Source organism: Zeus faber, assembly GCF_960531495.2.
Source record: "Zeus faber genome assembly, chromosome: 16".
NCBI lineage: Eukaryota > Metazoa > Chordata > Actinopteri > Zeiformes > Zeidae > Zeus > Zeus faber.
Window position 1 is genome coordinate 8,102,342 of NC_137202.1, and position 15,582 is coordinate 8,117,923.

The 15,582-nt window shown below is 42.8% G+C and overlaps 1 protein-coding gene across 1 annotated transcript in view; it reads left to right on the plus strand.

The window, feature by feature from the left end:
• Window positions 1–15,582, plus strand: part of cfap46 (cilia and flagella associated protein 46) — a gene marked incomplete at both ends in the record, with an annotated part of 104,039 nt that overhangs the window by 69,990 nt on the left and 18,467 nt on the right. Inside the window, 9 exons of the mRNA XM_080017044.1 lie at window positions 1,939–2,019; window positions 2,401–2,536; window positions 5,166–5,363; window positions 11,055–11,243; window positions 11,718–11,840; window positions 12,551–12,733; window positions 13,005–13,181; window positions 13,633–13,730; window positions 14,862–15,024. Coding sequence (XP_079873170.1) covers window positions 1,939–2,019; window positions 2,401–2,536; window positions 5,166–5,363; window positions 11,055–11,243; window positions 11,718–11,840; window positions 12,551–12,733; window positions 13,005–13,181; window positions 13,633–13,730; window positions 14,862–15,024 — 1,348 coding nt within the window. The remainder of the gene's footprint in view (window positions 1–1,938; window positions 2,020–2,400; window positions 2,537–5,165; window positions 5,364–11,054; window positions 11,244–11,717; window positions 11,841–12,550; window positions 12,734–13,004; window positions 13,182–13,632; window positions 13,731–14,861; window positions 15,025–15,582) is intronic.

Here is a 15,582-nt window from a genome sequence, read left to right on the forward strand (position 1 = left end):
ATCGAACCAGCAACCTTTGGATCACTAGACCACCAGCTCTACCTCCTGAGCTACCAACCTTGTGAAGACTTACAGAAAACGTTTGACCTCTGTCATTGCAAACAAAGGGTATATAACAAAGTATTGAGATGAACTTTTGTTATTGACCAAATACTTATTTTCCACCATAATTTGCAAATAAATTCTTTAAAAATCAGACAATGAGATTTTTTGGATTTTTTTTCCTCATTTTGTCTCTCATAGTTGAGGTTTACCTATGATGAAAATAACAAATAACTCTCTCATCTTTTTAAGTGGGAGAACTTGCACAATTGATGGCTGACTAAATACTTTTTTGCCCCACTGTATATATAATCTCAAGTTTGCTGAAGCTCAAAGCACCTGGGTGTGAAACAATCACCTCTCATTTGGGGGTGGAAGGGTCCTGTAGCGCTGAAGAAGGCTTTATTATTCAAGCTTTTTTTGATGTGTCTAACTTTAATGTATCTATACGATAGGGCTGCCCCCTGAAAGTCGAGGAGTCGAATCATCAATCAGAAACCCGTTAGCGGACTGAGATTCTTCAAGTCTAGCAGTCGTTTTTGGGGGTTTTTTTCGGTCAGTTTCCATAACAATAACAGGTTAAACAGATATAAGCTTCCAAAATGCACAGGAATAACATTTCAATGAGGAATTATAAATAAGAGGACATCCAGACACAGACCCGAACACGGCTCTCCGTGCGCCCCGGTGGCGGAGAGCAACACAAGCCGAGCCCCGCTCCCCTAAACAAAACACCTCAAAACAGTGTGGGGACAGGGCACGAAGAAACAGGGCACGCCTCGTAGACTCGTTAAGATTATTTTCTGCGCATAATGCATGGAGAGGGGGTGATCAGGGGAGAGTCACAGAGAAAGTGTCCCCATTACGCATTTGTTCCATACCGTTCCATACGCACTTGATTCGTTTGATACGCAGACGTAAAATAAAATAACCTACATCTAACAATAAAAACACTGTTCTCACTCACCGATCCTGGGCACCCGATCGTTGCCGCGTGCGTCGTCGGTACTGTCCAAGGGGTCTGACAGGACCTCTCAGACAATTTTGTCAGTTCTCTCTGACAGGTTGGAGAGTACCGACAAAATTCTGAGTTGGGTACAGCCCTAGTATACGGAAATCTGGATGATATTTCACTGAACCAGGTATATGTATATGATCCTGTGAGCTCATGCATAAACCCTTTGGTTTCATAGAATGATATTGTATACTCTGTACAAGCAAAGAAAAGTAAATTACAACCTGCATTGTATTCAGAACAGGATATGGTCTTTCTTCCCCTGGTATCTACTAGACTTATGTAGTGAAATGTAATTGCAATGCACCCGGAGATTAGACACAAGACACAATAGCTAAGTAATTAACTAACTAACTAACTTAACTGATTCCAAAAATCTAATTCAGTAAGTTAATAGAATAAAATTTGAGTAAAAAGGTAACATACTGAATGGTAATACAAAATAGAAATAAGAGGAATAGACTATTTGTATACAGTATATACAGATATGTGCAGCAAAGTGGCATGTGAAAAAGAGAGCTGGTGTGTGTTGAGATATACAGCACAGTTTTACAACAGTACGGCACAGCAATACAGTAACAATACAGAATGCAGTACAGTGTGCAACATGCGGTACAGTAAAGCGATGGGGCCTATGTGTGTGTCTCAGTGAGGGCACCTGGTGAGTTCAGCATTGACAGTCCTTTTTTGATGTGAGCTGCTGTAACAACGCAATTTCTCTCCGGGGATGAATAAAGTTTCTGTCTGTCTGTCTGTCTGTGTGTCAATCAATCAATCAGAGGTGCAGCAGAAACCATCCATGCAGTGGATGCAGGAGGCTGCAGTGAACCTGCCGAGGCCCTCCGAACCCATGTATTGATAACTGCATGCAATGCTCTCAGACAGGCTGCTGGTGGCTTCATGGAGCTGGGCTGCAGAATGGAGGCAGCAGAGGCACATCTGGAGCATGCTCGGGCTCTGAGGTGGGTCTGCGATTGGCAAAAATGCTGTTGCTTTAACAATTACAAAATACTGAAAAATTAAGTCAATTTGACAACTTTGTAAAATGTAGTTTTCAGCAGGAACAGGAGGTCATTTTAAGTTTTCTTACCATATCACTCAGTAAATTTACAAACTCAATGAATTTTCCACTTAATTACTCTAAAATTAAAAATAAAGTTACCTTTGGAGAACAATTGGACTATTGAATCAATAAAATAATTTTACCTGTTTTACCTAGTTTGACATGAACACATATTGTACCTGAATTTAGTTTTAATCATTTACTTGCACGTTATCTATGTTGTCACCTATTACATCTCACAATGCATAGCAAGCTCTATAACTTCTCTTTATCTTCTCAGAGTCCTGGCCGCGCACACTTTCAACATGACGGGGAAAAAGAGCCATCTTGTGGAAGCCCTATCCCAGATGCAGGGAGCGGTTTTGGCCCAAGAGCAGGTGGTGCTGAATGCCCAGAACCTCCTTGCGCCTCAGGAGGTAAGACACAACACACACTGCTCTCCCGTGGCAATCGGGTCTCCACCTATGCTCCCCGCCAGACACTATTCCTTTTCAGGGGCAGGATCCGCAAGCTTCTATTACACACGCTGACTATTTGCTGATAACCCGTGTGGCATTGAGGTTCCTCAAAGTCGCTCGCCTGTGGTGTGAACAGCCACACCTGCCTAGGTGATTGGGCCCTGTTGCTTGTTAGACTAATCATCCAGCAACAGGTAAAACCCCCATCTCAACACACGAGAGGTGCCCTTGTTGTCCATCTGCTCCGGCCTTGTTCCACCTAGCCCACTCGCTACAATAAGCTTGTGTGTGGTCAACCCCATTGTCTATGTCTCTACGTTGGAGGGCCCTGAAAATGACACTTGGGTGGCGTGTGGCAGGCAAAACAGCCACACTGACGCCTGAACAAGGATTCCATGGCATGGGGAAGGGACACAGAAGGGCCATCCAAAGACGCCCTGGAGCCACCAGTCGGTCAACAGACAGCCACAGCACCGATCCTCTTCAGCACCCAGGGTGTTTGGCGGAGGACCGGGAGAGAAGCAGCCGCAGTAACCATCACTAGTAGCAGCTAGCCTGTAGCTAGCTGCTCCGCCCAGCAGCCACCGCCAGGACTATCCTGTAGCCCAGCAGCCAGGCCACCCCTCCAAGCAGCCCCGCAACAGCCAAGCCCAGCTACACCTCCACCAACCTGCACAGCAGCCTGAGGCCCTGCGCTCTGGAAGAGGGGGTAGTCTGCCTAGTCATCCTGGGTGAGGGTCACCGGTGCACTGTGCTGTTTCGGGTAACCAGGTCCCCTGGAATGGGACCAGGTTTGAGCAGCCACACCTGTCTTGGGTCTAGGTGATTGGGCCAAGGATCAAGGGTGGCTGTATGCCTGTTGCTCGTTAGACTAATCATCAAGCAACAGGTAAAATCCCTATCCCCAAACACACACACACACACACACACACACACACACACACACACAAACACACAGAGAGGGGGGGCCCTTGTCATAACATGATGTCCATCTGCTCTGGGCTTGTTCCACCTTGCCCACTCGCTACAATAAACTGGTGTTTTGTCAACACCATCGTTCGTGTTGGAGGGCCCTGAAATTGCCATTTGGATGGCTTGTGGCAGGCGAAACCGCCACAGTGAGAAACAAGAGAACCGGTCTGTTCTGGAAACCACCAGTGCTCCAGGTCCTAGCAGAATGTCTCCACTTGACAACTGTGGAAATTACGTTTATTTTGGCATTATACTCACTGCACAAAGCAGATCTTCTGGCCATCAGCGTTGGCTCAGAAAAGAAACCAGATGGCGAAAACAAAATAATTCTGTTTAGAGAAGTATCCCACAATGTTTGCACTGTAGAGAACCGGGATTTGCAGTAAAAAAGAAAAAAAAGGCCCGTACGCAGCTTTTAATCACCGGCTGAAGCACAATAGTAATAGGAAGAACAACCTTTCATACACAACTTCCAACTACTAAAAGTGCTCTTCATTAATGAAGGCAATCCAAAAGTAATGATAATTAAGGCTAACAGGCTTAATGCACTTAATAAATATAGTTAAATATACTCAATTTCAATTTTTAGTCATCATTTTAGACCTTGAAGGATCACGGTCATTCCTCATCGAATGATTTTAAATCAGACCATTTAAATGGCCTGGAATTATTCGTCTTGAACTAGTCCGAGCAACTCCCAAATAATTCACTAGTTTACACCAGTATCTGCAGTGTGTCGCTTTACCGTGAGTACAGCTGTTTCACGTTTTTCTTTTTTACAAATGAATAATTGATGAAGCGATGTGTAACAGTGTGTTTTCAGCAGATGGTGCTGCTGGCCCAGTGAGTTATGACATCCATCCCCCAAAAAATCAGGATCGTCGCTTATACTGTACCTGCTAATTTTTATTATTTTTTATTTTTTTACAATATGAACTCATCGTCACTTCAGTCCATGTTGCATGTAATGTTGTATAGGCTGTAATGTTTTCATTGTTTCTTGATAGTGAATCAACATCTAAACATTCTTATGCCTGCGCGCACGCACATACACTCACAGCACACAAAAGGCTCACAACAGTCCCATGTTGTCTAGCCTAGTAATTCTCTACCATTTTTCACATCAAGGACCCCCAATTTGATAAGAGTATGTCTCTGGGAGCCCAGTCTGAGAAGATTTACATTGTTCGATATGATTTAGGGTCTATACTATGTTTACAGAGATAATAGTGAAACCCAAATATGTTCAAAACTGTCATTGTACATTCTTAACTGTCTTATGGAATAAATAAAAAATGAAATTAATCTTCAAATGACGGTGAAGTTTAACTATTATTTTTTTACATTTACACAGTAAATGTGGTAATGGTATGGTAACATATAGTATGGTAACATGTTGCATATTAACAACATAACAATTACATACCGTTGAACCATCAAACATGAACATAGCAAAAATTATGATAAAGATTACAAATATAATAAAAAAATAAATACATAAAAGAAAACAGAGGAAAAAATAAATAAATTCAAAGAAATAAACGCAAATTGGCGTTAACTATAGAGTATAATGTATTTCCATGTGTGTGTGCATGTGCATTTCCCTCCTTGCCAGAGTCCTGTCCTGTCGTTGCCCGCAGTGCGGCGGCTGCAGTGCCTGCGGCTCTCCCTGGCCGACCTATCCCTGGTTATGCTGGAGCAGCTGCTGGGCGAGGGGCAGCACGGGACGCTGGTCGGGCAGGGCGAGACCTCCCCCCACAGAGCGCTGGAGGAGTTCGCCTGCCAGACGCCCGAGCCAGACTCACTGGACCAGGTCTGCGTGTAGAAAATAAATCTCTTGTGAAAATTTTTTAAAACTAGAATCAGAATCTTTTTATTGGGCCAGGAAGGTTTATATGTGCGGAGGAATTTGTGGTAATGAGGATTGGTGCATTGCTGTAGAGACAATTAAAAATAAAAAAATACTTCTGAATAAAAGAAAGAAAGAACAGAAATAGCCAAATTTATGGAATATACAGGGGTGATTCTATTCACAGGATAAATTATCAGTATAGATATATGATGTATATTATAACAGTTAGTCATGCTAACTAATGCATTAATGCATTAGTCATGTTAAAGGAGACAAAGTGTGAAAGTAGTGGTGTAGAATTCTGCATCATTTACTTTTTCAGGGGTCTTCATAACTCTGCCCATGGGTTCGATGGTCAGACACTTATAGGATCATATAGGATCACCAACATTTTCTGTGTGGTCTTGTAAAAAGTGCAAACTATTAACTATTGCAAACTAAACTACTGTTCATGAATCATAGCACATCCTTGCTGAACACTTTAATATTGAGAGACATACTATTCAGCTCCTCACTGCAGCTTCTTAATGTGCTTCAATGCAGTCAAATGGGGAAAATGTTTAATCCCTAAAAGAAAACTGTTAATCCTAACAGGGGACGCTCACAATATAATCAGATCAGTTTATAGATGTTACAACAGGGGAAAAATGGGAGCAAACTTTTTCAAGGTTTTATTGGCTATTTTTCACAATCTCTGTGCTCAGGATCTAGCACAGAGATTAGAATTAGGAAGTTGTGTCATTTCATACCGGCAACCTGCAGTACCCAACTTTTCGGTCTGGATGTACTGCGGCGATTGTTAAAACTAGTTTTAAATTAAATGGGATATTCAAAAAATACAATTGTGGGACATATGGGACTATAATTTGAGTTAATGTTCTTTTAAGGCTTAAATGTTTGCCCCATTGAACTGCGTTTAAACACAGTGAGAAGCTGGAACTCATTTTTCCAATGCAGTACCAGCGTCACTTTTTCTAGCCTAGAGTCAACATCCCAAAGCAAGGCAGGTGAATTGAGAACACACTTGCAAGTTTGAGTTAAAGTTTAAATACATTTTAAAGTGTAAATCCATATGATCGCCCATGTTGGGTGGATTACACTTCACGTTCCATATTTCCATTCAAAGCAGTTCGTTTTTCAGCATCCAGGTTTACCCTCATCTTCGCTTTTAAAACTGTCACTTTACTTCTCCAAAGTTTACCTTCTTCTGATCTATTGATTTGTTTTGGGGGTTTTTTAGATGGTGTGGTCACCATCTCACTTGAGATTGTGGAGATATTTTTATTCCTTTTTTTAATGTTTACAGTATCCATATCAACAGTTGACTGACCAAAAGTCTGCGGCCAGTCTGACTTTCAGCTTTTGTGCAAGCGCATTCTTTGCAGTGTAAGGCGGCGGGTAAACTGCATATTCTGCAGAGGAGCGCATACATAACATACATGAAATACATGAAATACATGGGATGGCCAGCTAAAATCAAATATGGATTTTTTTTCACAGAGTAATCGAACAGAATTCCACTTTAGGTTGGAGACGTTTTGAAATTTGTATTGCCTTCATCATTGAACTCAACTACAAGGGCTAAATGACTAATTTAAAACAGTTGCAGTATGAAACAGCCATCCAATCATGGATGCTGTTACATTATGCTTTGGTGATGGTGATAGCTCTCTGCTCTGATTGTAAAATGTGCTGATCTAATATTAATAGAGTGGATGATGAGGGTTGAGATTGGCTATCAGAGCCCCATTCTCATTTCTATCAGTCTTTTCCACCAGTGTAATCATGTCGAGCTGAAAGCAGAGTGCCTCAAAGAAACATTCTTTCTACCCTATCACTCCCTCCATCTGTCTCTTTCCCCCTCTGTTGTCACTCAATTCACTCTCATCTTGTTGGTAAAGGCTGCGGCCCGCGCTCTCTGGTTCATGTGGGTTGGGAAGCGCGCCACGTTCGCATGGGGTCGAGAGACAGCAGTTCCATGGGAACTCGGAAAACTGCAATTTGTGTGTCGGTAGTCCCCATGTTAACGTCACATCGAATCTACAGAGTAGTTCAAAATAACATTGTACGTGTTAAAATAAATAAATAATCTATACAACTGAACGTTGCCGCCGTTAAGGGTGTGCACCGGGTCTGTTAACTTGGTAAACTCGGGGGTGAGCGATAAGCTCCGAAATTCCAATTCCACATATTTATTTCCACTTCAAGCACTGCTTATAATGGAGTTACTGCTTCAATGGCATGATTATGAAATGCAACAAAATAGATTTTAGTGAGATCTATAGAGAGAAATATAAGTAGAAGGAGGGAAGGGAGAAATAACCCACAAAAAGAGAACAATGTGGGACAGAAGTCCGAGCTGAATCTTGCAGTCTGGCAAGCATAAACTAGGCAAACTCTCTTGCTCTCTCTCTCTCTCTCTCTCTCTCTCTCTCTCTCTCTCTCTATCTTCTTCGCTCCCTCTCTATCTCTCCCTTCTTTCTTCCTCCCTCTCACCCTATCCCTCTCTCCCGCCCCCCCCCTTCTCCCTCTCTCGCCTCTCTCTCACTCCTCTCTCTTTCCTCTCTCTCGCGACCTCTCTCTCTCTCTCCTCTTTCTCGCTCCCACTCTCTCTTATTCCCTCTCTCTCTCTCCTCTCTCTCGCTCCCTCTCTCTCTCATGACATTTTTCTCTCACTCTGCTTCTCGCTTTATCTCTCTCTAGCTCTCCCCAGTGGCGTAACACGATGGTGATCGATTGTTACAGCCCTGGCTCTCTCTCCCTCCATTTTCCTTCTCTCTGCCTCTCTCTCTTTATCTCTCTGTCCCTCTTTCTGACACCAGTCTCTTCTCTCTCTCCCCTCTCCCACCCCCTTCCCTCCTTCACTCTCTCCTTCTGTCTCTCCCTCTCTCTTTCCAAAGTGAAATCTTCGATGGCAATAGCAGTGTTCAATACCTTGATGCCTGGGTTGCTGTTTGTGCTATTTCCCTCCTACCGCAACTGCTAATCTTATTTTTTATTTTTTTTTAAAGGCTTTTCCCTATAAGAAAGAGAGAATTAGAAAATAAATATGTTGTTGTTGCTACCCAAAGTAGGATTTACTTGCGAAATAAGATTCCGTTCCACAAAGAGCTGACTGCAATTTAAGAGAGAAGCTTGGAGCGTTTCGAAACTCCCCCAATTTACACTGCCGAAGTGTGTGATTACTCATGCCTTCCATGTCACCATGTTGTGTTTGAAGAAGTTCATGCTGTATATTCGTCAATGAGAAAATCTTCTCAATGTGGTGCATGGAGAGATATGGTATTTTTGCCAGGGAAATGTACATAATATGTACATTTATGACAATATCTTCTTATAAATTCAAAATACACAATCTGGGACTCTATTCTGAGAACTCTTTTATTGTTAGAAATTATTTAGTGTCTTTACCAGTGTTTTTCAACTGCTGTACCGTGGCACACAAAGGTGCTGTGAGAGCTCGCCAGGTGTGCCGTGATAATCGTTGAAATTCACCTTAAAATAAATGATGATTGAAATAAGCTCCTGTGTTGCAAGATCAAAATTTTAAGGCTGCACAAATTCATCTTAAATCATCAGTTCCAGCCCGAATATCAGCTTTGTTCAGAGCAAGCTATGTGAAATACCATATTTCCTCAAATAGTGATCAGGGCCTTTATTTACCTCAACTGCAGAGGGTACCAGGCCTTTATTGAAAGCAGACTTAGAAGAAGGCTTTTATATCTGATTCCCTCTGTTCAATCCTCTGTTCAAGTGTACTTGATCGTATTTTTGTATGTATTATAAATCAAACTTGGGTATGAGTTCTATGCCATGCAAACACATACTGTATATGGTGAAAAAAGAGAGAGCTAGTATCTCCCCTAAAAGTCGCACTTGTGGTAGTTCTCGAGGGAATCACAGTGAGTTTGCCTTGAAAGCACCACTTCCTGCTTGAAGCACTGGAGAAGGAGAGCACTCAGAGCGGGGCGTTTGCCCCAAGAAGCGATCTGCTATCTGCGACAATAATTATTCAAAGTTTAAACAAGTGGCTTTTGGAGTGCGTTTTGAGAACCACCGTTCCACCACAGACCCGTTCAAGGCATTGCTACAGCATATCTTGACAGTAATAATAATTTTAACAATAATATCACTATATAATTGACATTGGAAAGTCTGGGTGTGACACCCCTTATGAATGCGCTTCGATTGCACCAGCTCTCTGAAGACGATTGCGCACCGCTGACTTGTTTTAATTTATTTGGGGTTCTTGAGCAGTTACGACCATCTCTCTGCAGATGGTAATATTTTCACTCTAACTGTGTGTGGCTATTAGCGCCGGTGTTTTTGAATTGGAAGCTTTTAGCAATGAGGCTCATTTGCATTGAAAGGGCCAATTTAGTGCCAAGAGTATCAATAATACATAATTTAAATACACGCAAACAGCACCGGTGCAATGAGATGCTATTTGTGTGGCAGTGCAGTTCACTGTTGAATTTCACTGTTTGTGGGTGCTTTGTGAATGAAACGCTCCCTTTTTCTGTCATTTGCACCGATTTTGCAGCCGCTCAAGCCATGCAATCCTTTTGTGAATTCCCCCCACTGGTTTTATTTGATTTGTTTGGGAGCGGAGCTCCGCACTGGAACAGCACCGCAGTTCCGATCATTTTTCCCCGGTCTGTATATGAGGCAGGCTTGTATTTGTTTGTATAGAACAAACCCCCCACATTTATTAGAGGCCTGGTTTTCATTTGACTACCGGTTTATATTTCAGGAAATACGGTGTATGAGTAGGTCATAATAAAAAGCACAGTTACACCGTACATGTTTGTGACATTTTATGATGTTTTTAGTGGTTAGCGGGATAGTGGTGTGCCGTGGGATTATTTCATAGTGAAATGTGTGCTGTGGCAGAAAAAAAGCCTGAGAAACACTGGTCTATACTATAGTTACAGAGATAACTGTAGCGGGTTTGCTACTCAGGTTCTTCCAATGACGCGTGACATAGTTGTAGTGGTGAAGAAGCATCGGCATGGCGTGTTTTATTATCAGTTCCAGTCAAAAAAATGCTCAAGTGTTGGATATTCAACCAAACTGAGAACTTTAAACACAGGCTCCAACCTGGATTTCTTCGGAGCGCTCCCACACATACCCTGCCGTGGCTCTCTTCACTGTAACCTTGTAACCCATGTTGAGAATCATTATGATAGACTATGATAAACATATGTGGCAATTTCGCCTGCCACGCACCATCCAAGTTGCCTTTTCAGCGACCTCCGGCACAGAGACACAAACGACAGGGTTTCAGACCCGCAGTTTATTGTAGGGCGTGGGCTAGGTGGAATTAGCCTAGGATCAGTTAGACATGTGTCATGACTAGGGCTCCTCTCCTGAGTGTGTGTGGGGATGGGGGTTTTACCTGTTGCTCGTTAGACCAACCAACGAGCAACAGGTAGGCAGCCACTCTGATACTGGGCCCCCAATAACCTATACCCAGGGCAGGTGTGGCTGCTCAAACCACACCATCCCTACACCACAACATAGTTTTCAAATGAAAACTCCATATGATATTTCAGTTTCCAAATGTCTTTATGTCATACCTTTTCAACTACAAAAATTGAGTATCATAACATGGCGACATCATAATGCCACGACTTGTCTTTGTGCGTCCAGGAGTGGTTCAGAGCGGGACGGACGCTGGGGCAGGTGGCACTCGGTCAGCTGGCTGCGCTGGGCTCCCTGTCCTCCCTCAGTCCGGAGGTCTGCACTCGCCGCTCGACCCTGATGGGGAAATGCCTACGGCTGCTGGCCGCACAGAGGGACCCCCTCCCCCGCTCGCACTTCTGGGACGGCCATTACCAGGCAATTCAACTTTAAAATTACACATACAGACCTGCACACCTATGGGCACAGAACTTCAGGTGTAGACATGTACATACCAGCGGTTGTGTTAGCCAATTAGTTAGCGTTTTTTTGACCCGTAATTTAGAATACATTTTGGCAAATGTAAAGCCTACTGGATATTCCGATACACACTCAATGATTATATACTCTAGGTGCTATAAGGCCGCCATTTCTTTCTTTGCTGTTCCATTTGTCCAACAAACTGTAATCCATTAGGCCGTCAATTAAAAATCCTAACACAAAATCTGGTACACACAAGCATCCCATTCCAGGGTAAAATAAACTGGAATGCATCATGTTGTTTGTTTGTTTTTTGCTGTTGGCTGGCTTTGTCAGAAAGCAGAGCAGCTCAACGTCTTCATGCTCCGTGATCACAGGGGGATTGCAAACAAATAAAATTCATGTCATCTTCTACTATTCCCCTGCCGGCAGGAGGAGGTGCTGGGGGTGCTGCACGTGGAGGAGCACAGTAAAGCTGTTTTTTCAGATGAGGATTTAGGGAGGAAGAGCCAAACAGAGAAGAGGGCACTCTCTGCCAAGAGTGCTGAGCTGCAGGTATGTGCAGAACACCTCGCTGGGCTCTGATCTGAGTAAGGTCCAGAAGTACTGAGACTTTTTGTGAAAAGTGAAAAAGTACAAAACCCCGAAACAAAATGAGTCTAGTGAAAGCGAAAGTTCCACATTGACATTTCTACTGAAGTAAAAGTATATAAGGAGTTGCTTTTAAATTTAGCTAAAGTGTAACATAGACTATAATATTTCATAAAGTGCTACTGTGCTTTTTTTTTTCTGCAAAAAAGTGCTCATGCAGATCCTGATTATAATTTAGAAAATTATAGTATAGGTGTTGTCATAGTGATTCCCAAGGATATTATGAACCTAATGAATCACTGATAAACTAGATTCATATTTTTTAACTGAAGTAGTGGGACTGTGTTAGAAATGTCGTAGAGTAAAAAGTATAGATATTTTATTTGAAATGTAGTGTAGAAATCTCAAAAACTGAATATACTTAGGTACAATTTTCAAGTATCTTTACTTGTTTAAATACAGTAACAGAGTATATACTGTATACTTCATTACTTTCCACCACTGTTGATACCCAGGCCCGCTTCACATGTTCAAACTCTCCCAAAGTAATACTCTCAGATATTCCTCATGTTGAAAAGTCAACAATGAGAGATCAACTGTCCACATAAAAAAAAAAAAAAACATGCAAAGAGAGATATATTTTTTGTTGTGTGTGCGTGTGCGCATGTGTGCAGAGCCGGCACCGTGCGGCCCGGCAGCTCCTGGCCCAGGCCAGCGAGCTCCTGGCTCGTGCTGTGGTTCTGTGTCTCCAGCACCAGCTGCCCTCCTCCGTCCTAGCCGAAGCCTGCCTCCAGATGCTGGAGTGCCACGGCCAGCGCGACCCCGCCAGCGCCGGCCAATACCTAGCACTCTACCAGGTACCGGCATGTGTGTACTTTGATATGAATTATTTGGTGTTCAAGTGTGCCGTATGTGATTTTCTTTGGAGCCTTAAAATGACCCAAGCCGCCATGAGGTTGAATCCCACAAACGGCAACAACGAGAGTTTTTTATGGAAGTTGGGAAATAAAAAGCCCCACAGTATTTAATAATCGCGTGTGATAAAACCCCATCCCTCTGCGTTGAAATTATTCTACTGTCCTGTTCCCGATTTTGCCTTCTCAATCTCTTCCTCCTTCATCTTCCCAGACCTGCTGCAGCGCCGCGATGTTTGCCGAGGTCCTCAGACCAGCCTTCGCCGACACGGGCGCCCTGCAGCTCTCGGCGCTGCTCGGCCTGCGCAGGAACCTGCTGCGATCCCACGAGGACCAGAATCCCGGCAGCGCACTGAGGGGAGCCGAGGATTTGCTCTTCAGCATGTCCAAGGCATGGGGCTACGAAAACACACACACACACACACACACATCCACAAACTTTTGTGATTTATTGCGGGCTGTCATTAGTGATTGAGTGCAGTCCCTATTTGATGATGTGGAATCATTCCTGTTTTCTCTCGAGCGCAAGAGACCGAAACTAACTTTGGAAAACAAAAAAACTTCTCACACCGTAGCCGAATCAATTAATCAATGAGTGCAGATGGTTTCCTCTGCCATTTCGCAAATTGTAATGACCGACATAGCCGATGTCTAAGCTACATTACAGAGAGAAATTCCACAGGAGCCAGCTAATCCCCACTTCAGCCTTGCGTTGCTTTACTTTCAAACCAACCTAGCTTGGCTTGAAGCAAATTGTTTTAAATTGGTTCCATTATGTCGACTTTTATTAAACCCTTTTAGTACACTGATCTTCTTGTCTAATTCATTGTTCTTCTCCTCAGGTATTCAGCCATCTGACTGTCGACCCGAACCATTTGAGTTTCCTGGGAGAGCTGCCGTCCAGCATGAGCATCCTGCTGCTGCAGCACACCGGGGACAGGTACTGTCTGTACACGCTGTACTCTGTACTGTATGTTGCACACACTCTAAAGATCTTTTTTTTTTTTTTTTTTTAACTATGAACAACGCAAGATTGTGTCGTCGTGTGTCAGATTAGGTTTAAGCCATGTTGTGGAGGGGAAGGGCCTGAAGTGTGTTGGCCTCTGGAATTCAAAGAAGCTTCACTAATGCATTTCAGAATCTTTTGCATTTGTAATTTATTCATAGTGATACATAGTTTGTATAGCAGCACGGTGAAGTAACTGTTATAGTCAGTAACTGCTTTACTTTTATCTCTTTTTTGCTTGCACTGTTCTGTCAACCTCTTAAAATACACCTGAAAATATCATCTTATTTTTATTATGTTTTTATCTATAAAGGTCACACCTATATGGAGCCTTCTACGAGAAGTCCCATGCTGCAGATACTCCAAAAGGAAAGTCTACAGGTGATAAATGTATATTTTATTCATATAACTTTAACCTGCGTGGCAGATATACCATTCAACATTAAATATGAGTCAGTATTGGGCTCCCACATGCATGACCTGGCTTCCATATAATTGGTTCGTCAAATGTCTGGCGAAAGGATTTTATGGCATTTATTTGACACAAAGCATTGCACTCTGCATTGCCATCCACGCATTGAACGGAATGCGGGGAAATGAACACGCCTGGCTTAATGGCTTAATGAAGATGAGGAGAGAAAAGAGGGAGAGATATAAAGTAAGATAAAGAGTTTCTCAGAGTTTACCTCTTTGCTGGCAGTACTGAATTGAGAAATCGCAGCTTTCAACCTCGAACACACAAATGTTACGTTCACAGCTGCATTACCATATTACCTCCTCAAATGACCTTTCCTGGGACCGGCCTGATAAAGAAAAAATAAGGCATGAGAGAATGGGGGAAGAAAATAAAAAGAATTAGCATCTGGACCCGGAGCATGAGGACAAACTACAAAAATAAACAAAAACACAAGGATGAGAAATAGCAAACACTGGGAGAGAAAGAGGAGAGAAGTAGAGCAGGCGGAGGGACGGCTGCTTCTCAGAGGGTCCAATTACAAGTGTGTGTGTGTGTGTGTGTGTGTGTGTGTGTCTGTGTGTGTGTGTAGGCATGCTGACGTGCTCCAGGGTGACCAAGGTTCCCGTCAGCCTGAGGGCTCTCCAGGCGTTGCGGGAGCGGAACGAGGCCTTTGGCCATGAGACCAGACGCTCCCTCCTCCAGGCGTCCAATCTAACCAGTCGTCCCAACAACGACGAAGCTAGCCAAGTCCCTCACCCTCCAATACACCTTGTAGGTTTTTCTTTAATGTATTCATTGATTGATTTATTTATTTATTGATTTATTTATTGATTTGTTTTAAAATGTTTTGCTATTGTTGACACCCCCCCTATCAGATTCTATTATTATTATTATTATTATTATTATTATTATTATTATTAGGGGTCCAGCCCACAGGGCTATTGTTATTTTTCTGGAAAAATTCTCAAATGTTTTTATGTAAAACTATTTGAAACAGAAGAACAGCAGAAGCTACAAACGGGGTTAGCGTCTCGTTTGAACCGGTATGTCACAAACATCTCGTGGTTACATTTCATCCAAATCGATCCACATACGGAGCAGAAATGAGTGAAAAACCAAACAAATTTGACCCAAAGTATTCAGCTGGTCGTGCTCAAATGACATGCCACTATTCGTGAACAAAATGAACGAGATGAGATTTACAGTAAGATGCTTTATGATATCATCATACTCTTTACTATAAATATGGAGGTTCTGATTCAGAATGTACGTTGGCATCGTGTCCAGTGTGCGGTGTAGACTCCCAGGCTCTGTAGTGGTTAGGGATTA